Below are 23,847 nucleotides of genomic sequence, written 5' to 3' on the forward strand. Positions count from 1 at the left end.
ATCATCTAATCTGATTCACATGAGTAGTCCCAATGTAATCAATAAGACTGCTCATGAAAACAAGCATACTCATATGAGTATGGATTAGTTGCATCAGGCCTCAAACTGTAGCCAATTAAATCCTCTGGAAAGGAAAAGAAAACTTTTACAAGCACCTCAAAAGGGTAAAAGCCAGAATCAATGACTGTAGCCTTTTGTGTTGCACCATATGGTGGATGTAATCAATTCTTTAAAAACCAGAGGTTCTAGAGGTTTAGATCTAGGGGAATATTTATCAATTAAACAGTTTCTATTTTAAAAAACACTTCTTCGGAATAGAGAGTTTGAGGGAAAGTATTAAGATAAAAGTGAACTATTAAATAATTGGGTCTAGACAACAGGTGAATAGTCTAAGTTTATTAATTTTTTTAACAGATGGATTATTTTCTCTCTTTCTTCCTTTCTTTGCACTTGATGCCTAAGTCAGTCAAATGGATGGAGAAAAGAGAATAATTGGAATAATTTTAGCCATAGTTTTATCACAGTCCGCTAAAATTATTTAACAGTTCTAAAGTTAACCTTATACTTTTAGCCTTCTCAGATAATGATTAATGAACAAAGGCTTTAAGAAATGTTCACCTGTCTGTTCTATTCAGGTTCTTATACTATGCCCATCACTGTGGTATCTTACCACCTACTGGCACATAGCTGTAGTGACATGAAAAGAGCAACCTGAAGTACATATTTAAACTTTTCACTTCCCCATCACTTCAGACATTAAATTATCAAAGTAAAGAAAATACTTAGGAAAAATAAGTCATATTTTAAAATCAGAGAGATTAGAATTGGGAAAGCAAAATGTTTGAGAAAATGTGCCAATAAGACACCATTACAGTGAAAAGTCAATTTCCTCCTTTAATCCTCCAAAGGTAATGTGTGTCACTTATTCTTTGTAAAATAGTTTGAGTGTATTGTGTAGAATGAAGTCAGGTTCTAATAATGAGGTGAAAAGTAAAAGGTGTATGAAAAACCCAATTGATATGCAAAATAACTACAATAATCTAATATGAAATTCAAAACAAATCTCAGAATGCAAAATGCATAGATTAATAGCTGTGATTAGTACATGTTTATTTTTAATTCACACAGTCATAACAAAAAGCATGAGATAACATTTGACCATGGGAATGACAGCAGAGAATGAACATCTGTGACTGTTCGAATTCCTGAAGACACAGAATTGCATAAAAGGGACACAATGAAAGAAGGCAGGGGTTTCTATAATTCCAAGCAGCGACCTGTTCTGTTTTAGCCCTTAAAATTTTGTTCTGGGCACAAACGTAACAAAAACAATTAGAATAGTAATACAAGCAATTACCCAGACTGCTGTTCCAGCTGTCTCACCACTGCAGTCCCAGGTGCAATGTTTCCAGAATGAAAGGGAAGCCCAAATAGCCAGGGCTTCCTCCTAATAGCAACCATTATCCACTTCAGTTGTTTCACCACCATGGCTCCCCAATTGACAAAATTTCTGGAGGGGGCAACTTAATAGATTGCATTTATTTTTTGAGGAAGTGGTTTAATTTTATTTGTTATTTTGATTCCAAAATTAAGAGACATCAGCATCTAGTAGAAGTTCTCTCCTAGAAAATCCAAAGTCTCCCCTCCACCATTCCAGATCCTTAACCCTTGCTCCAGCCTCTTTGTGCTACTCAGGTGGCACAAATGTGATGGAAAACTGCCCTGAGAAGGTAGGTGGGGATTATTTTGCATCAGGGAATCCACAAGTGGCCTAGCCAGCCTTATGTAACCTCCCTCAGTACTCTTCCACATCATTGGAAACATGTGGAGCGCGTGGTCTATACTGCATGTGTTCTAATAATCCAGGACTGATGGCACTGGGCCATTAACAAGGGGATAGTAGTGCCCATATAAATTAAAGCAGCCGTCACACTGCTCTAACTTCTGGTAAGGGCCAAATTAGCTTCCAGCTACTCCCAGGTTCTAAGGAATGCAAAGATGGCTTAAACAGCGGCGGCTCCAGGCACCAGCACTCCAAGCGCGTGCCTGGGGCGGCAAGCCGTGGGGGGCGCACGGCCGGTCCCTGTGAGGGCGGCAGTCAGGCAGCCTTCGGCGGCTTGCCTGCGGGAGGTCCGCCGGTCCCGCGGATTCGGCAGCGGGTACACCAAAGCCTCGGGACCGGCGGACCTCCCGCAGGCATGCCGCCAAAGGCAGCCTGCCTGCCGTGCTTGGGGCGGCAAAAAAGCTAGAGCCGCCCCTGGGCTTAAAACCACCTTTGTCCAACCCCTCCGGTCCTGCACCAATGCATACGGCTAACCTTAAGGATCTGGAGGTCCAATTATCTTTGGAGAATTCTTTTGTGATTTAGTGCTGATTGAAAAAATTCTTTAAAGCCCTTTCTAATGGATAATAGAGTATTAATGCACTTTGGGAAACATTTTGGAAAAGGGAGGAAATGATTTTGTGACGGCTGATTTATCAAAAATGTGTGGCTGTGTGAAGCTGTTTGCAGATTTGGAAAATTAGAAGTAGCCTTGGCCATATGTGCAGGTGAAATTGAATTTATCACACGGTTCTGCAGTTTCTCACTTGGTATCATCAACACATACACAAACTTTAAAATGTAGGGACTAAAGTCTAGCGTATATCTACACTACAGCTGGGATCTGTGCCTCCCAGCCCAGGCAGCCCAATGCACATTAGCTCTGCTCAAGCTAGCACACTAAAAATATTTTTACAGTGTTGCCAATAGGTAGCATAGGCAGTGGCTTAGGCTATCCACCCGAGTAGGTATCAGGGTGGTTCTGACTCCTGATTACACAGATATTTTTAGTGCGCTACTTGGAGCAGAGCTAGCACGTCTTTCTACCTGAGCTGGGAAGCATGCTCCCAGCTGCAATGTACACATACCCTATGTTACACAAAGTGGCTCTATAGATCTTTCCCTGTCTATACGCATGCCTACTTGTTGAAATTGATACTATATAGATTTAAAAGGAACCAAAGGTTGGAGAGGGATAGCTCAGTGGTTTGAGCATTGGCCTGCTAAACCCAGGGTTGTGAGTTCAATCCTTGAGGGGGCCACTTAGGACCAAGTACTGATTTTGCCCCAGATCCCTGCTAGTGAAGGCAGGGGCCTAGACTCGATGACCTTTCAAGGTCCCTTCCAGCTCTAGCAGATAGGATATCTCCATTAATTATTATTATTATATTAGTAGTAAAATCAACATTTTATTTTAGCCACTTTTCTTCAGATGTTGTGATCTCAGTTTATAATAGGGCCAATTTTGATATTAATGCTACTTGTTAATTAGTATATGGGAGAAAAATCTCAGTTAAGATATTTTAAATAGAGGCAACAAGTTACAGAACCTTTTGAAGCCTGCTTTTTGGACCTTTTGTCTCTCCTTCCATGGAGCACTGACCTTATACATGTTGAATGATTGGTATGGCGGTAGCAAAGGTCTCCATGTTTTATATCAGCTGATCACTGGACTAGTAATTAAAATTAACTGTCTTAACAATGGCTTTTAATATGCTAACACATATTTAAGATCCTCTTTCTGTTTCCATTTCCTGAGAAAAGGTGGAAGAATTTTAAAGAGTGGTCTTTTATTGGCCTTTCATCTGCTTATAATCATCTTTCTAAAAAATCTGCAATAGGATATTGCTTCATCTGCTGTAAATGGGCTTCTATTGAATGGCACACTTTCCACTACCAATCAGTTTTATTGTCCTTCTCTCCCATTTAAACGTGGGTCCACTGCTAATGTATTCTCAAGTCTAGATTTTTCTCCCTCTCCCCCCACCTTTTTAATGTGTCTGCATGACAGCTTTTATTTTATTTTTTACTCCAAAAAACTTCATTACATTTAACAACAGATGAATTTAAGAATAATATACAGAGGGCATCTGATGGTCTTCAATGGGTACCATCTCTCTTTCTAGCAAGTTAGGCTCCATAACTCATAATTATTAGTAAGACATGGGTGAGCAAAGGACATGAATTGTAATTTCATAAGAAGTATTAGAATTTTTATTCAAGCCACAAAATAAGTTCTTTTTTTCTTGAACTTGTAACAGACCAGAGCAACTGGAGTTCAGTTTATAAACACTTAGGAGTGGCATATTTGCTATAAATTTCCCTAAATGCAATATGGATAAACCGTTGACTAAAAATTAATGACTACAATAACAAAATTGTTCAGTACTGTTAAAGTGACACTAATTGTACTGAAAATTGTACTTACTGACTTGACTGGTGTTACTTGAGCACAGGGCTAAAAAAGCTTGTCTGCCTGGTTTTAAATAAATGGCATACTTCAGCACATGCAATACACTCAGCACAAATAAGTCCAAGATACCTTTCTTACATTTTGATAGTATTGCATAATGACAGATATGTAACTGTGACATACAAATTCAGTGAAAGAGACCCAGCAAACAACTACTTAGAAGTCGAGGCTAGAGGGGAATACTAGTCAAGGGCAGGTTGAGATCTAAGAGGAGCCAGAGTGACAGTAGGACCGCTGCAACATTTCACACTTCCACCTAAACATTAACTCTACCCTCTGATTTAAATATCCCTTGGTAATTAAAGCTAATGTTATTCTGACATACTATGAATATATTTTCTTTTTAAAAAGTTGGAAATACCTAAATAGACACAGATTTTTAACATTTCAGAATTATTGCTCCCTTGATTGTTAAGGCTTGATGTAATTCACAAAGCTAAAATAAAGACATATTTTATCTCTATCAGGATGGTTAAAAAAAAATGAAAATCTATTTTAGAACCCAAAAGTTAGCTCAGTAGAAGCCATTTTAAAATCAACATTTCGCAGCTAATATTTGCCATTTTATCACAGGTATCTTCTATTGTATGCATGTAGCTAACTTAGGTACAGTATTAAAAACAAATAAATATCAATATGTAATATGTAAAAGATTGTGTGCAGGACTGTACATGCCAAAAATTTCCTCAGAAAGTATGATTTGTCAGCAGGAACCAATTTCAATATAAAAAGCATCATCATTTCTAGACAATTCCAATCAATTTATGAATATTTTCTTTCCCCATAACTATACTCACTAGCAGACACAGCTGAAAGTGGTAGGATGAAGCAAGCCTCTCTGCAAGGTCCTGTGCGCTGAAGCTTTGCTCAGGAATTTATTGCTGAGTTTAGGAGCCTCATAGCAAGATAGATTCAAACACAGCACAAAGAAGTATATATGTTGTGAAGAGCACAGGGAATATAACCAAACTGTTTGCAAATCACAGAAACAGTTTTGATTTGGTGTGGATTAAAAGAAAAAGAGAAAGATAGAATCATAGAATTGTAGGATCGCAAGAGGTCATCTAGTCCCTGCACTCATGGCAGGACTAAGTAATATCTAGACCATCCCTGACATGTGTTTGTCCAACCTACACTTCAAAATCTCCAATGATGGAGATTCCACAATCTCCCGAGGCAATTTATTCCAGTATTTAACCACACTGACAGATAGGAAGTTTTTCCTAATGTCCAACCTAAACTTCCCTTGCTGCAATTTAAGCCCATTGCTTTTTGTCCTATCCTCAGAGGTTAAGGAGAACATTTTTTCTCCCTTCTCCTTGTAACAACTTTTATGTACTTGAAAACTTATCTCCCCCCTCAGGCTTCTCTTCTCCAGACTAAACAAACCCATTTTTTCAATCTTCCCTCATTAGTCATGTTTTCTAGACCTTTAATCATTTTTGTTTTTCTCCTATTCCTCTACATCCTTCCTGAAATGTTGTGCCCAGAACTGGACACAATACTCCATTTGAGTCCTAATCAGTGCGGAGTAGAGCGGCAGAATTACTTCTTGTGTCTTGCTTACAGCACTCTTGCTGATGCATCCCAGAATGATATTTGCTTTTTTATGCAATATTATTATATTGTTCACTCGTATTTAGTTTGTGAACCACTATGACCCCCAGATCCCTTTCTGCAGTACTCCTTCTGAGGCAGTTATTTCCCATTTTGTATGTGTGCATTGCTGGCACATGATGGCATATATAACATTAGTAGACGTGCAGGTGAATGAGCCCTTGATGGTGTGGCTGATGTGGTTGGGTCCTCTGATGGTCATTCACCTGCACGTCTACTAATGTTATATATGCCATCATGTGCCAGCAATGCCCCTCTGCCATGTACATTGTCTAAACCGGACAGTCCCTACGTAAAAGAATAAATGGACACAAATTGGACATCAGGAATGGTAACATACAAAAGCCAGTAGGAGAACACTTCAACCTCCCTGGACATTCTATAACAGATTTAAAAGTAACTATTCTTGGACAAAAAAACTTCAGAAACAGCCTTCAAAGAGAAACAGCAAGAACTAAAATTTAACACCATTAATTTGGGCTTGAATAGGGACTGGGAGTGGCTGGCTCATTACAAAAGCAGCTTTGCCTCTCCTGGAATTGACACCTCCTCATCTGTTATTGGGAGTGGACTACATCCACCCTGATCAAATTGGCCCTGTCAACACTGGTTCTCCACTTGTGAGGTACTCCCTTCTCTTCATGTGTCATTATATAATGCCTGCATCTGTAACTTTCACTCCATGCATCTGAAGAAGTGAGGTTTTTTACCCACAAAAGCTTATGCCCAAATAAATCTGTTAGTTTTTAAGGTGCTACCGGATTCCTTGTTGTTTTTATTATCTTCTGGGTTTTTGCAAATTGATTGCTTAATTATTTGCTCCATTATCTTTCTGGTTACTGAAGTTAAGATGACTGGCTTGTAATTTCCACTTGTCCTTATTTCCTTTTTTATAGATTGGCACTAAATTTGCCCTTTTCCAGTCCTCTGGAATCTCTCCTGACTTCCATGACTTTTCAAAGGTAATCACTCATGGCTCAGATATCTCTTCAGTCAGCTCCTTGATTATTGTAAGATGTATTTCATCAGGTTCTGGTGACTTGAAGACATCTAACTTGTCTAAGTAATTTTTAACTTGTTCTTTCCCTATTTTAGCCTCTGATCCTACATCATTTTCACTGGCATTCACTATCTTAGATGTCCAATCCCTACTAACATTTTTGGTGGGGAAAAAAATAAATAAATAAATAAAACTCATTTAGCACTTCTGCCATTTCCACATTTTCTATTATTGCCCCCACCCCCATTGAATAACGGGCCTACCCTGTCCTTGGGTCTTTCTCTTGCTTCTAATATATTTGTAATATGTTTTCTTGTTACCTTTTATGTCTCTAGTTAGTTTAATCTTGTTTTGTGCCTTAGCCTTTCTAATTTTGTCCCTACATACTTGCATTATTTGTTTATATTAATCCTTTGTAATTTGACCTAGTTGGCACTTTTTGTAGGACTCATTTTTGAGTTTCAGACCACTGAAAATCTGGTTAAGCCAGGGTGGTCTCTTACCATACTTCCTACAAGATGGTTCTTTATTTTTTCCAAGGCAGTTCACTTATCCCTAATTGAGATATGGATAAATGATAGTGGAAAGAGACCACAATTTCATTTTTCACTTGTATCTTAGGTCTAAATCTCAACACAGATCTCCAAAGATAAAAGGCTAAAGAGCAGTAAATCACTGTGACACCACACCCAAAATTCGTAATATACTTAACTGTTTGTTAAATTAAGAATATTTCTTTCTTTCAGGATAACTAAGCTAGCAAAGACCAGCTATCTACAATGAAACTATCCTTTAACTTCAAGTTAGTGAATCATAGCATGACATAAAATACTGTCTATTCCTACTCATCAGTTTTAATCTGTTACGTTATAGTCAATCACAATTATCAAAATTAAGGATGAATAATAAAAAAAATTGAAGGGCACACAAAGCCAAAGTGTGGATGCTTATCATTTATACAGATTTACGCGAGTCTTCATTAATAATAGCTGTCATTAAATGGTGTGCAGTTCTCCAAGTTGACACCTTCATATTTTTCTGATACATGCAGAATTCAGCTTTGCTGCAACTGCACTGAAGTCAATGGAATTACATCTACTTACCCCAAGGCTGAATATGGCTCTGGGTTTTATACTGAGTTACCCTTATAATTTATGATATGTGAATTAAACTGACACTGATTTTATCTTTAGCATGGGTAGCATTCTCATGTAAGTGGAAAAACAAAATAATAATAATGATAAAAAGGAGGCTCAAGGACCTGACAACAATTCCATATTATAGGTTCATAGAAGCCAGAGATGGTTGTTCATTCAGTCTATATTTTCTCTTTCCTAATTTCAACCCAGTATTATTTCACAGGACTTGAAAATTTACTGAACACCTGATATCTCTAGGAGGAAGCCTACTTGCTAAGCTGTAAGAGTGGTGCACTGAGCCATGCCCTCTCCCAAGCTATATCCAGTCTCTTAGGCCTACAGACCTCTGTCCACCACTGGCTGAACTCAGACCTTTCAATTAATGCCAGCCCTGTTGTTCTCCTCTGCGCCCCCCCCCCCAAATAAAACAACTTGTGCCTGTTCTCTTCTCCCATTCCCAATGAATTAATGCTGGACAGGTGCTCTTAAGCCCCTCAAATAAATCAATTGATGCTGGCCTCTCATCATATACTCTCTGTTGGAGTGGCTACAGGGCTACCCACCAAAAGAATCCTCTGGAGTTGCAGGAGGGTTGAGGTACCCTCTCTTCTTGGGCTGTACACCAATGTACACCAAACGAGGGAACAAGGGACCTGAGGAGGAAGAGACCCCAGCTAATGTGAAATCCAGCAGCGGTAGGACCTCTCTCTGCAACCCTAACGTAGGACTCTTTACAGTGGGGTGGGAGGGGCAGGCAGCTGACATCATCCCACCAAGCATAGGGTTGTGGAAGATGGTGGATTCTACAACACCTGGGGGCACTTGCAAAGCCGTCATTACAGATCTCTGATTGGGTGGGATGGTGGGCTTCCACATAAAAAAAATCTTATGCTGGGGTAGTAGAAGCCCTCTTCTCCACTCCAAAAAAAGGGAGTTCTACTGTGTTGGTGGGGTAGTATATTGTCTATATTTGAGTCATTGCTCATTTCATTTCCTTGTGTTTATTTATTAATGACTACTTTTTCTCTAGTACTTGTTTTCTCCTGATACACTTGTAAAAGCCTCTTGTATTTCCTTTAAATTTTTGGCTAGCATGATCTCATTTTGTTTTTTTGCTGCCCTTAATTTTCTCAGTCCTTAAAGTGGAATTCTACTTAAAAACTGACAAAGTAAAAATGGCACTTTCTTACTCAGCAGGTCTGCTCCCTGTGTATTCATTGTTTCTTACTATAATGTGCTTACTCCAAGCATAAAAATCATTTTTACTAGATATTTTATTTTATTAGTCTTGTAAGACCTGGATAGCGACACTTATGAGACTACACTTTTTTTCTATTCATCTATAGAAAGCTTGTACGGGCCACTGAATATGCAGAATGTATTACCCTCTCAATTACTGTTTTATGTACCATGTGCTGGGTAATAACACGAGAGAACTCCCTAAACACTCTCTCTTTTTTTAAAATAAACTACTTACAGAGATGCTGCAACTGCAGCTTGCAATCAAACCATGAGCAGAGTGCCTTCTTCTAACACTTCTTCCTAGTGCCTTCTTCTAACACTTCTCTCTTGCAACATATGCTACTTCCTCCAAGTTCCATGAAGCCAGCTACAGTTACAATTGTACAATCCTATTGAAGGCAACTACATCTGCAACCTTTCTGAATGCTGAGTAGAAAGAAAGATGGTGGAGTCACTGTGGCTAGCTCTCTGAAAATGTCAGCTCAACATGCAGCAGGGTTACAAAAGGCTAACCAAATGTTAGGAAATATTAGGAAACGGATAGATAAGACAGAAAATATCATATCACTATATAAATCCATAGTGCACCTACACCTTGAATACTGTGTCCAGTTCTGGTCACCCAATCTCAAAAAGGATATAGTGGAACTGGAAGAGTTTCAGAGAAGGGCAACAAAGATTATCAAGGGAATGGAAAGGCTTCTGTATGAGGAGATACTAAGGGTACGTCTACACAGCAAAGAAGAAACCACAGCTGGCTCATGCCAGCTAACTCAGCTCGCAGGGCTTGGGCTGTGGGGCTGTTTCATTGCTGTATAGACTTCCAGGCTTGGGCTGGAGCCCAGACTCTATCACTGTGGAATTCACAGAGCAGGAACATTACCCTGCAAGGAAACTGAGAAAACTCTCCTGCAGCAGAAACAGCGAGGTGACAGAAAGTGCTAAGAAGCTCTTCAGTGAGCCAGGGAAGAAGCTTGGATGGAGAGGAGCTTATACTCTCAGGAGTAGGACTTTATGTGACTTGTCCGGAGGGCTGAGTCACAAGAAGCAGACCAGCACAGGGCCTGAAATGGCTGTCAGCAGGGGACACACCTAAAACAAAGCATAATAGAGTTTGCCCAGAAACTAGCATCATGTGGGCAAAGGGTTCCACTGAGTATTTTTCTGACCAGGTGGGTGTGTTTGTCTCTGTGTGAAAAAGACAAGATAGGGTGCAGACACAGAAACAGAGAGCCAGAGGCAAAGCAGGAAACCCAAGCAGCAGTCTATGAGCAGTGTATGATCCTGGGGGAAAAAAGCTAGAGAGAGCACTTTTTGGTTTGGTGTTGGCTAAAGATGCTTGGGGCTGTTAGGTAAGTAACTATTCTTTTGTTTCTGGTTCCTTCTGCATTTGCAACAACACAATCTTGTACATTCGTTGTAAATAAGATTGCATCAAAGAAAAGAACAGATTTCACTTTCAGTTTCTTCTCCCAGCTGGAGCAGGATGCCCAACTTTGACTAGCCACTCGGGTCAATAAAGGGCAACAACATGTTAAAGAATATGTGCTGCACTTGCAGCCTTTTGCAGGTTGGGAAAACTGCTTCCTCTTATGAAAGACAATTCATATTTTTACATGTTATTAACATAGCACAGATTTTTAGACTGACACTGAAACAAAACTGTAACTTTCCTCAAGTTTGAAGAATAGCTTGCCTAGTTCAGCAGCAGCCATTTCAAAGTAACTGGATTTATCATTGCTCTTGACTAAAATATGTTCCCATGAAGCACCCAGGCTACCATTTATGTAGAGATATTGTTGTAAATATGCTCAATAGGAGTTCTCAATTTATTAAAAATAAAACTTTCCCACCTTGCATTTTTCATAGTAAAGACAGCAGTGTCAAAATGTTTTTAATACAACCTGTTTTTTAATTGGTTGTTCTTAGATTTTAGTCAGTATTTATCACTGTCAATAACCTGCTGTTTTAGTGCCGGGAAACGGGAATAACGTTAAGAAGGAATGTCCATACTTGAGCAATGATTCAGAATCTCTCTCAGCATAAAAAAGTATCTTGAATAAAAGTCAAGTAACTCCTCTCTTTAAAGTGTTAGTATTTTCCCTGCTACAATAAAATGACAAGTATTTTTTTATATCTTTCAAACTTGCTATGATTGTGCTCTAAAATGAATTCTTTTTCTACAGCCATTAGAGCTAACATTAGCGATGTACACCTCAGGGATACACTAAAATATATCTAAAACCTTACTTTTATACTTAGTCATGTCTTTGTCCAACAAGATGTAAAATTATACAAAATGTGAAATTTAGAAGCCTCAATGACAATCTGTAATTTAAAGAGTTTTACATTTGAACTTTAAAACACTTTTTCAACTATATATGAATATTTGTGATATTAAAGACTATGCCACTTCTCAAACTGTCTATTTAAACAGTATATTTTGTGCACATAAAAGCTTACAGCATATTTTAGCTGTAATTATTGTTTTTCTGGTACTATTTCCCAAATGTAAACATTTACTGTTATCCTGTAGCACAGAAGGAATAAATTGGCCTGGTTACAAATTGATGCAGCAGGTTGCTAAATTTTGAATGGCTTTATTTAATATACAAGTTTCACTTTGAAACATTCTGTTCTTTCTATTCTCAAATTTAAGGGGTCTGTCAGGGCACACATATAACTCCCATTAACATTAATAGGAAGTACATGCTGCACATTGACTGATAAATAGATGCCTAGCTGATACATTTATTAAAAATATCATATATTCATTTAGTTCTCAGCATTACATCTCAACAAAAAGTTTTTATGTGCGTGTGACTGAATTCCATCTAGTGGTCTTGACACAGCTACATAATACGTATTGGAATACATAACTTCATAATCCAGAATGAAGCAGTTCAGGTTAAAATGGCACTCAGAAGGGTAGGAGGGGGGGGGGGGGGATACAACTTAGCCAATTTTCCACTATACCTCTTCTATTATTACTATTGGTTTTGCAGTGAAAATTTGAGGTTTTGAGACAAAAGAAAGGTTTGTTCGTATCAAAATTACCCAGATACTTTTTATCCTGTGTTATGTGGAGCTTTATGGAATACTACACTTTAATGAGTACTTTCAGGAGGAAGTTTATTGTAGATTATTTTTTTCCTACTGAAGTTTTGAAATCTTGGACTCAGACAAACAATGCCCACTGCTAATCCTTCAATCCTTTCACACTCTAGTTCAAGATGAACTGTTACGAATACTTTTATTTTAAGAATGTATTTCAGCTACAGATTCAACACTCATACCACTTAATAGAATATAGTTTCCCACTATTTTTGAGCAAGTATCATTTAAGAAATTACAAGAAGAACATACAGAAGGATAGTGAACATTTAAGGCCCCTTCTTCTTCTTGAGAATTATATACACACAATTCAATAAATGCATTTGTGATACCATATTTAAATTTCAACAAGAGCTGATGTAATTACTACTTGTTCTATTAAAATGTAATGCATAGGCATGGTCTTATCTTCCTTCTGCCATGTTTATGAAGTACAACTGAATTATATATACTTTTTAAAAAAAAAACCAACAACCCTGCATATTCTGCTTCTGTATTTGCTGAAAAATTTCACCATTGCAACATAGGAGAGAAATCTCTGTAACCTGGTAAACTTTAGTCAAACTTAATTCATACGCGAACATACATCAGTTTTCTTCATCCGTTCTGTGTAAAGGGAAACTGGCAAACATTGACTTATTATTGGTTCTATATGTCAGAACAATGGTACTATTCTTTTCATTATGCCACTGGAAAAACACTCTTTTACTGAAACTTAGCAGGGGAGAACTTACACCTTTCATTGCTTTTAATACAAACGTCATTTTCTGCCTTTATTTTCTCTCTCCTTTATAGAACTTTTGCTTCCCCAAACATCCTAACCCTTTTACAGCAGCCAAAACCATTGTCAATTGACTTTACAGTGGCAGTATAATAAAGAACAGTAATTGTCATTATAGTAATCAATGGTATGACCTCATTTAGAATACTATGCTCAGTTTTGATCTCCCCATTTTAAGGATACAGCAGAAATAAAGACTGATGACAAGTGCTATTGGAAAAAAATAAGGGCAGTATACCTCAGAGAGGTGAAGAATAAAAGGTGTCATGATAAAAATATACAAAACAAATGGTATACAACACAATTAGAATGTGGAACTCATTGCCACAAGGTATCATAGTGGCCAATAACTTGCCATGATTTTTAAAAGAATCAGACATGTATATGGATAACAAGACAGTTCAAAGTTATAATAAATATATTAAAAACAAAAACAATCACCACACACGCCAAGAACATAAGCCTTTAAATTTCAGGGCATAAGCCAACTTCTAACTATTGGGGATAGGAAGAAATTTCTTCATGGTATAACCTGTCTCCAAACTACCTGCTACCCCTGAAGCAATTGCTAGAAGTCACTCTTGGAGGCAAGATATTGGACTAGACACACTGCTGGTCTGATCTAGTCTGGCATTTCCTGTGTTTCCTAAAGCTAATGATCAGGACAAAAAGGAAAATGAGACACAGACATAGGGATGCATTTTAAGTGGAAGGCTGCATCTTTATTAACATTTTACTTTTAGGGTAGGAGTGCTATGTCCTTCCCCACCCCCAAAAAGTAACAGTCATTTATTTGGGTCCAGTGCAGTGGTAAAGGATCTTCATGCTAGAGCTGGTTGGGGACTTTCTGTTTTGTTTTTGGTCAGAAAATGCAGATTTGTCAAAACCAAAATGGTTATAGAACTGTATTGGTTTCCATTAAATTTCTCAGTGAGGAGGAGGGAGAGGTCACCCCAGAATAGGCAACAGCCCAGTGGCTATGGCACTCACCTCTGATGTGGGAGATGTAGGTTCAAGTCCCTGGTCAATTCAGATTACAGTCTTGAAACTGGGCTCTTCCACATGCCAGGCTATGGGCCCTAAGCACTGACCTATTAAGTAAATCTGGGGTGGGTCTCTTTTGGTTTTGAGCAGCTATTCCTGTCCGGACTTGAGAAATCTTCTCAAGGAGGGGATATTCTGCCTGATTGGACCAGGACTTGAGCCTGGGTCTTCCACATCCCATGGTATTGACCACTAGGCCAGAGAGTCAGTCTCTCTCTCTCAATGAATATTTAACTACATCTTCAAAGTGGAACAGCTGTAACAGAAGGGACTGAGAGAGAGACAGCTGGTTAGGGCATTCTGAATAAGGCAGAACAGGGTCTAGAATCTGGATCTCCCATATCCTAGGTGAGTGCACTAACCACTTAGCAATTGGGTATTTCTGGGGTAATCTGACTCTCTCATTGTTTGGTGGAAAAGGTCTTGGCTTTGTTCTGCATGAGAATGGGATCAAATGTTGAAACCTAAAATTTTTCCCCAAAATGAAATTCTTGTTTTCCAGCCATCCTTATTATATATTGGTTATTTCAGGCCAAATAACCAATATTCAGGACTGACCCTCTTCAGTCAAACCCCTACAATTCAGGCTGCCTCTGAATCCTCTTACCCTCCCCCCACGAGGGGGAAATGAGGATGCACATGATAGGTACCTGAGCATGAGAAGAGTTCAGTCTCTCCCTCCTTACTCCAAGCTAATAGGGTCTACCAGTTCTCTCTCTGGTCTCATATTTACCTCTGGGAGCTGGTCTCTCTGAGGCTCTCACCTGCACTGGATGCCAGCAACAAATTGCAACTAAATTACAAACTCACTTACAACTTTTAAATGGCACTTAAGCATTATTTACTTAAAACTAGAATCTGGCATGCTGCAAGCAAGGTGCAAAAACACACCGGATCCCTTTGTCAATCCTGCTCTGAAGGAAAAATTCCTACCTGACTCCAAAATCTGACGATCGTCTGGCCTACAGCATCTTGGAAATGCAGTTGAAACTATAACTCCATTATAGGGCAGGGCCACAACTGCATCAGGATGGCTTTACATACAGGAAGGGCAATGCACATACACAGCCTACCCAGTGACAGTAGAGAGGGGTAGTGAATTCTCTGCTCCTCCTCTGCCTCTCTTCTCCTTCCTCCTCCCATCCTCCAGTGCATTCTGGAGAAGGGCTGGGGGAGAAGTTCCCCGAGCAGCTAAGCCTACCTCCATCTTCCCCTCCTCCTCTCAGAATCCAGGGGTTGCTTTTCCCCGGCCTGTCAGATCAAACATTTGCTCTCCCCCACCCCCATTTAGACTTCACTGAGACTTTTAATGAACATCTGAAATGTCTCCTTCTATCACGGGAGTGTAAATGTGATATAAATTTTTTTTAAAGAAGTCTGACCAAGTGTATAGACATTGATGACACAATCATATATACAGATTCTAAATTCCACTAAACCCTGGATGAAATTTTCATTTTCTAGCAGGACTGGGTGAAGTTTTCAGAGGTGCAAAAATCTGCAATGAGTAACTGGAAAATGTGTACACCACCTTCTCACAGAAGTTGTGTGTGTCAGATTTCAGCTGGTAATACAGAATAAAATGAAATGGAAGTTTCTAGATCAAGCTATCAGACATGGCCACACAAAAGAGGGAAAAACGTTAAAAACTTTTCAAAAAGTTAAATAAATTACATCTCATTCTTCAAAGTCCATAATACAGAAAATTTTTATCTGATTCACCTCAATCCCCCCCCCTCACACACACACACCATTCTCCCACCCACACACCAAAAGTTATACTCTGGCTAGAGACCACAGCATTTAAAAGAGCAGGCAGAAAAGTGGAAGCTAGAAAAGAGGGTCAAATTGGGATAATAAAAAGTGTGTCACATTATTAACTAAAAGAGTCACTGCAGTGCCTCCATAATTTCTGATTTTCTGCAGTTTAGCATAAAAAGATAACTGATCACCAGCCAACCGATCATTATTTTCTTTGAGGACAAAAAATAATATTTAAATTAAAAATAAACTCATTGGCCTCCCGAGGGCAATGTTATATACAAAAGAAGCCACCAAAAATCAACATTTTCCAACCATTTATATGCATTTAATAAATATTTACCATTGACTAGAGTTGGTCAGAAGTTTTCAGAAAAAACTTTATTTAGCTGGAAAATGCCAGTTTGTCAAACCTGAAATGTCTCTTTAAAAAGAGTTCAGATTTGGACAACTTTTGACCAAGACAGAAACCTGCCTGGTTCTCTGCCAGTTCACCTAGCAGGCTGCTGGACAGATTGGTCTTCCAGGTCCACAGCTCTGGAGGAGCCCCACCTTGCGTATTATTCTAGGGCTGGGGATCCAGAGAGTTCCAGGCTCTGGCCAGCCCCACCATGCCAAGATTGTCAGGGTTTCCAGGCTACACGCAATGAACCTAGGAGCCTGTCAGTCCAGAAAGTCCTGAAGTACCTGGCTTTAACTAGGGTTTTCAGGTTCTGTGCTGCTGGGTTTGCACAAAGGAGGCTGGAAGCCCTGAAAACCTTGATTTAAGTGAGGGCTGGGCTCTCAGGATTTCCAGTCTCCCTGCCATGGAGCTGTGAGCCTGGAAACCATTGGGGCTCCCAGGGCTAGGCTGCTCCAGAGGTGCAGATCCTCAGAGAGCCAGCAGCAGCTGAGTAAAATTGACATTCTTGTCAGTTTTACCACTACTAATTACAAGAATATCAATTTTAGTCAGCTGCTGCCGGTCCTGGGGACTATGTAGCATTTTGGAAACACCATGTGTTAGTGTTTCTGAAATGAAAAGTGTCTTGGATTTCCAGTTCATAAGAAATTACAAAATATTTGGTTTCATTCCATTTCAAAATGAAACCAAATATCAAAATACTGAAATTTCTCATGAACCAGAAATGGTAGAGTTCTGGGCCAGCTCTACCATTGCTATCTTATACTCTAAGGTGGTGGGATGGAGTGGAAGGGGGAGGGCAACAGTGGCAATAGTGAACCCCGATATGTGTGTAGCTGCTGTAAATACTGATTTGTAATGGCAGATCTGAACTGGACTGACAGATAAGATTATTCTCATTTCAGAATTAGGCACTCCTGGGCTGTGGGCTGTTTGTGCTCTGTAACTTTCATTTCAGTACTGAAGATCTTCATATCTTTTATTTATAAAAATTTCTCTGATATACAAAAAACATATTTTAAGATCCCTAAAAGCTGTTATCAGCAAGGGAAAGAATGGGAATATTTTGAGAAAAAGCATACTTGAATATGTGTTATCAGTTTCTTTTCACAGCCACTCTAATTTAAGAAATTTAATGATAATTAATAAACAAATAATGCAAGAAAATGTGTTTAAAATCTTAAAGTAGTTTCTCAGTGGAACTGAAATTCAAATAATCTCTACAACACAAGCTATATGGTTACTTTTCTAAGGTTCTTAAAATTGAAATTGGAAGAAACATTCATTAAATTCTACTCACAATGATTCTGCATGTAATATCTACTGAGATTAGACATGGTATTATCTAATTCATTTTATTAGTACTTAGTAATGCCTTATTTTTGTATTGTATTTAACGAAAAAAAAGGAATTCCTTTTTATCTAAATAGATACAAGTGAAGACAGAGTGAAATGAGTTAATTAGTAGTGGTTTTCAGAAAATTGGCACTTACTGGTTAAATCCAACAATAAGTCACACTGATCCAATTTGTGGGTTTGCTTTACTACACCAAACATGCCCGTTTATTTTTCTGTTTCATTTTAAATAAAGAGACCTTAATGTAATGGGTTGTATTTTTTATTTTCAACTAACAACTTTCACTCTCTTATACCTTGTAAAGTAGTGTGGAGTTTCCATTTCCCTATGGGTCTGCTCTTATTGAATTCAAAAGGAGCTTTACCACTGACTTTGATGGGAGAAGGATACAGCCATTAAAGTGTACATATTTCTTGCTTTGCTTGGATTTCCACTACTTTCCTTCAGATCATATCAACTGATTGCCATGGGTGAAGTGTTGTTGTAGCCTTGCTGGTCACAGAATATTAGAGAGACAAGGTGGTTGAGATCATATTTTTTATGGGACCAACTTCTGTTGAGGATCTGAAAGAGACAAGCTTTTGAGCTACAAAGAACTAAGGTAGCTCGAAAGCTTCCCTGTTTCACCAACAGAAGTTGGTCCCATAAAAAATATTATCTCACGTACCTTGCCATGGGTGAAGGCAAATACCTCCCTTGCAAGTTTGTCCCTATTTCATGTATTTCTGACCCACCTTACTGATGATTGTTGGTGTTTGTGCCTGGAATTCAATGATAGAAAACCAGGAGCCTCTTTGAAGAGATAGGAGAAAGACTCCACTGTGCAGAAAATTTTGACTGACCTAATTCATAATACAAGTTTAGTTCTTCCTTAAGTTTCGTATGCTTCCACTCACAAATACTCTTAAATCTTTATGGGTTTGATAGCTAAGACTTCTTTATCTCCTCAAGTAACTTACTTATCTCTTGTGCAGAATGGTATCATAAGCTTTTCTGTAGTTCAAATATTTAACACAATTTTCCATGTCTACATTTTTTAGTATGCCAAACCTTTAATTTATAAATCCAAAGTGAACATATCAGATGAATCAGATATACAGACATCCAATTATATCTAACTACATATTTTGCATATGCAAGCACTGGTTTAATAGCAATCACTGTTATACTCCTGTACCAGATATGGACTGGCTACAGGCTTCCTTCTGAGCAAGAGACACACCAAATGTGTTCAGTATAAGACCCTTTAATGTTCTCCCCGCATGGCTGAGGTTAGCTTAAATAAGGAATGTTACATGCTTCACCAACTAATGGCTGAATAGTATACTATAGTTTATCATTCCATTACAATCACTGTATCTGATCCTATTCTTAGACATATCCCACATGTTCTAAACCAGTCTCTGTACCACCAAACATTTAAAAATGCCTAATTATCTGCATTCTCAGCTGTGCCAGAACATCACATCGGGGGGGATGACAAAAGCGGCTAGAAGTCATTTTTGTGCTAGCTTAATTTGGGGACAACCAGGTGCAAGTTTGTCCTCAGGGCTAATTTATTGCAGCCTGCAATGGCCTCCTAAAAGCTGTTATAGTAACTGGGTGTCATTGGAGGGAAGCACAATTTGTCCACACCCACTATGGCCCCCAGCACATCCCATATGATGGAGGGAAGGTAGGAAAGGGTGGCATAGAGCAGGTTATGTCAGCTTGATGCAGTGGAAGGATTCCCCTACACCATTTAGGAAAACTCCCAGCTACGCTCTTAGAACAGATTTAAGATTGCTGTGTGCCACTGAAACAGCCTCCTGGGGGCTGAGGATCTGAATGAGATCAAAAGGGGAAAAATAAATAAAACAAGCAATAATATTATGCACCAGTAGGCAAGGTAAGACCAAGGGATCCTTCCTAATATTCAGTGCTTACCTGCCTTCCAGTATTTTTTAATATCTCTGAGCTAACTTGATGAAGGACACTAACCTGAGGTAAATAATGGACAGCTTTAATAAGCTTCTGTCATTCTCTATTAGATTTCTGGTGTTCCAAACAAATCACTAGGTTAAGATAAGGGAAATATCCTGGAAGGTCAAGCTTCTGTGACCTTTTGTGAATAATCTAGAATCAGCAACTTTCAGGCTTTTCCACAACAGTTTAAAGTGATACAAAATGCAGAAGGAAAAGAGGGGGAGAAAAGCTAACTTCAACAGGCCTGGGTAAACAGAGTCTTGTAGAACACTAAAGATTATGGCCATACAGTATTTTATAGGAACCAGACACTTCCAGTTTTAACATTCTTTGTTTAAAGCTAATTTATTAAGTAAAATGTTATTTTTCTCCTAAATAGAATGTATTTTAAAAAATATTTACCCTATACAATTTGTTTTAACCACAGCCAAATTTATGACATACAGCAAACAGATGTAAAATTGCTTTCCTGAACTGAAACAGAGGCTGACTGTTATTTCATTACCAAAGCATTAACGTGCTGCAGAAGAATACTTCGGAAGCCTTTTAGGCAGAAACTGCTATTAAAGCATGTTGGAAATGGCCATATATTGACATATTCCCAAAAATAATGCTACAAATCTTTAAATAAAAATATCCAAAGCTAAACAAAGAAACTAATCCTGTATCCTTACTTAGGCAAAACTCTATTGACCTCAAAGGGAGTTTTGCTTCAGGAAAATACTGGATTATGGGGCCAACATACTTGCAAAACTCCAAATTTGTATGCATGAACAGGGTTTTAGACAGATAATTAGCCATTCTGCACCTATTTTACTTGCTTATCTGCACAAGTCAAGTGTGAATTTTTGTTAATGTAGCAGGAGCTCAAATAGTTTGCAGATGCATCTACTGTAACCTCCTGTGGAAATTTAATCCAGTGAGTAAATACTTTTCCTTAGCCTGTGAACTGTACTTAAATAGCTTGACTCCCACCTTAACTTTCATCACAGAAGAAAACATTTTAGCATCTTCAGACACTCCTCCAATGTAGAGTTTTTTGGTAAAGACAGGAGCATGGTCATTTTCATCCTGCACTTCAATAAACACCTTGGCTGTGTTACCTTTTAAAAAAAGAAGAAGAAATACATGTGGGTCTTTTGAGAATAAATTTTGAATGGCTCATGCTCTACCATTAAAGAATAGATCAACTGAAACAAATACATTGATAAAATTGTAAAAACAAACAAAAAGCCCTAGGTAAGATAATTGCACAGTTAGGTTTTACATTATTCTTGCATGTTAAAAGGTAAATTTTTAATGGCCAGATCCTCCTCTTACTCAAAACTAAATTAACACTGAAAATAGGGAGTAAGAGAAGCACAGTTTGGACATAAATCAGGGCCATTACATACATTTTAAAAAAGATACAGTTATGGTATTTTGCATTATTTTAAAAATCAGTATTTTATCACTACTTATGATTAGGGTGACCAGATGTCCCGATTTTATAGGGACAGTCCCGATATTTGGGGCTTTTTCTTATATAGGCTCTTATTACCCCCACCCCGTCCCGATTTTTCACACTTGCTGTCTGGTCACCCTACTTACGATATACTCTTGGAAGCTTGGAGCTAAAATTTGCTCCCTTATCAACCATTCACATTGTCCCTTTAATAGTACTAAAATATACATTACACAGTAGTTGTTTGTTAAAGGAATAATAAACACATTTGTTGAGGTTTAGCAAAAATATATTATGTACACTAGTTGTCAAGACTTCATTATAAATATCATCAACTGTTTTTCTAATTTGCACACAACTTTCTTTTAAAATTTTTAATTATTAGTAACTAATTAAACACTTATTACTGAATTCTGATGTCGGGCCAGCAAACCAGCACAAGGAGTATGTGCAACAGTGCTGGCAGGAGCATTTTCTACATAAGGAATTCTGCCTGCTCATAGCAGCATTCTACATTGCAGGGCAATGCAATATACTGTGGGGTGCTCTTTATACTTCCTCTGATACACCTGCTTGCTGACATACAGCATATACAGCTGATGGACTTGCTCCTGCAAGTTGCTAAGAATTCTCAATGACTATTTTAATTTATTGTGTCAGGTGAGTATATTTGTGTATCAAGGATGTAGTCCACCTGGTTGCTTACATGTTGAACCAGGGTATCTATGCTCCCTTCTGGCACATCTGTGTGCAGGATTAGCCCTTAAATTATGTTTTATCAAACTAATCTCAGTTACCACAATGAACAATAATGACCACAAATAATCTCCTTTCTTCACAAGAAAAACAAAAAACCTTCTGGCAAAATGTGCCAGCCCATCTGGAGCAAAGATGAACTTGTGCAGTGATCTACACGGCAAATGTAATGTAATTTTGTCTCTTTCCATACTCCATAATCCAGAAAGGAATCACTGTTGAAAATGCTGATAGCCAGTTTGTTGAGAAAGACTGCATTTTCCATTGACAAATCACTTCATTTCAAGTTGGTTATCCTACTTGGTAGTAATCAGTGGTTATTTTGAGTGTTGTACAGCACGCTTACTTCATAGCGGTTGCTTTGTCAATCTGGTTAAAACACAATGGCATATTGAAAAGAGTGCAGTAGTGTATCTTTAATAGAAAATAGCCACTTCCTGCTTTGGCAAAGGCACCAGAGATGATACGTTTAACTGAAGGCCTAGACATTAGAAACATGACGACTTCATAAAAACAACTGAAGTCAGAGAAAAATGTTCAAAGTATAGTAGATTTAAAATGTATGAGGAAATGGCATTCTGGCAACAGAATAATCAGTTATTCCCTTTCCACATTGATCTGTACAGATAAAAATGAACAAGCTGTAGGTGCTGTCATTCCATGGGAAAATTGCTTCATAACAAGCTATCGCCCTTCTACGTATTAAAAAAAAAAAGGAGCTATATTTTGACAGGTAACTTTGTTATATGTAGGAACAGTGTCTAGAGAAGGTGGATGAAAGAATAGCTTTTACTGGACCAACTTCTGTTGGTGAGCGAGACAATAAAAGATATTTCCTCACCCACCTTGTCTCTCTAATATCCTGGGACCAACATGGCTACAACAGCACTGCATACAACAATGGAAGGTATCTGATCTAAATCTATATTTTATTAGAATGTTTCCTGTTTTGACTATTGCATTATTTATTACATCAAATTACAAACGAAGGGCCAATATCAGCCTTCTATAAAAGATAAAAATATACCTCGTTACACTGACAGCATACTTGGATTTTTAGTATTACCTACTGTAGTTTACTCAGAAACTGCAGCCCTGTCAAGAATAATGAGATTCTCAGGCCCTGTCTTCATTGCATTTCCCCCTCAGGGAAGAAAGATTTAAGCAAGATTACAGGTAATGTGTGTAAGTGACCTTGACCTACTGAGTATAAACAGTTAAATCAATGGCTGGCATTGGTAGACTACTGCTGTAGGGAAAACTCTAATTGTGTCAAGCTCATTGCTAGTAATACAGCAGCACTGCAACCTATATGAGTTATTTGTAATGCAAATGAACAATCTTTTCCCTAATGCTTGCCATTCACATATAAATCAACCCATGATTTGGAAAAATTTGGTCTGTATTTTGCTAGAAACCTTTTTTTTTTTTTTTAGTTCTCTGAGCAGCATGAATGTTGATGTACTCAACATCAGCAAAGTGCTCTGAAAACTTCAAATAAAGGTCACTATATATAAAAGCAAAGTGCTATTATTAGTGTGTCTACTAATTCCAGCTATTTAGAACCTCAACATTCTTCAATAATTAATTATATACATATATACTGTTGCTGCAGCTTTATGCTTCACTCATATTTAAATTTCACTAACACCTTCATTTCAGCTCATTGCCTCATTTTTATGCACAGCTTATATTTCATTGGCTCTGACAGAGTTAGGAAAACACAGCATCTGTGAATTGCTTATTTAACTCTTCCTTTTTATCAGCTTTCAATCTGCAGCTGAGTGCAACAAAAGGACTACCAACCAAACTACACACATTCCTTTGTCCTAAAATATAGACAGCCTATAGCAGCACACCTTAAAAGTCTTCATCAGTAGTATTCACTGCACACAGATCTATACTGTGGCTGTTCAGCAATAGCCTGCA

The 23,847-nt window shown here is 38.2% G+C and overlaps 1 protein-coding gene across 2 annotated transcripts in view; it reads right to left on the reverse strand.

The window, feature by feature from the left end:
- Positions 1-23,847, reverse strand: part of PCDH15 (protocadherin related 15) — a 751,423-nt gene that overhangs the window by 75,228 nt on the left and 652,348 nt on the right. For both annotated transcript variants that reach the window (XM_065407245.1, XM_065407244.1), the window contains exon 25: positions 20,694-20,821. In XM_065407245.1, coding sequence (XP_065263317.1) covers positions 20,694-20,821 — 128 coding nt within the window. The remainder of the gene's footprint in view (positions 1-20,693; positions 20,822-23,847) is intronic.

This window comes from Emys orbicularis, chromosome 7 (assembly GCF_028017835.1).
Source record: "Emys orbicularis isolate rEmyOrb1 chromosome 7, rEmyOrb1.hap1, whole genome shotgun sequence".
In the NCBI taxonomy this organism is placed as follows: Eukaryota; Metazoa; Chordata; order Testudines; family Emydidae; genus Emys; species Emys orbicularis.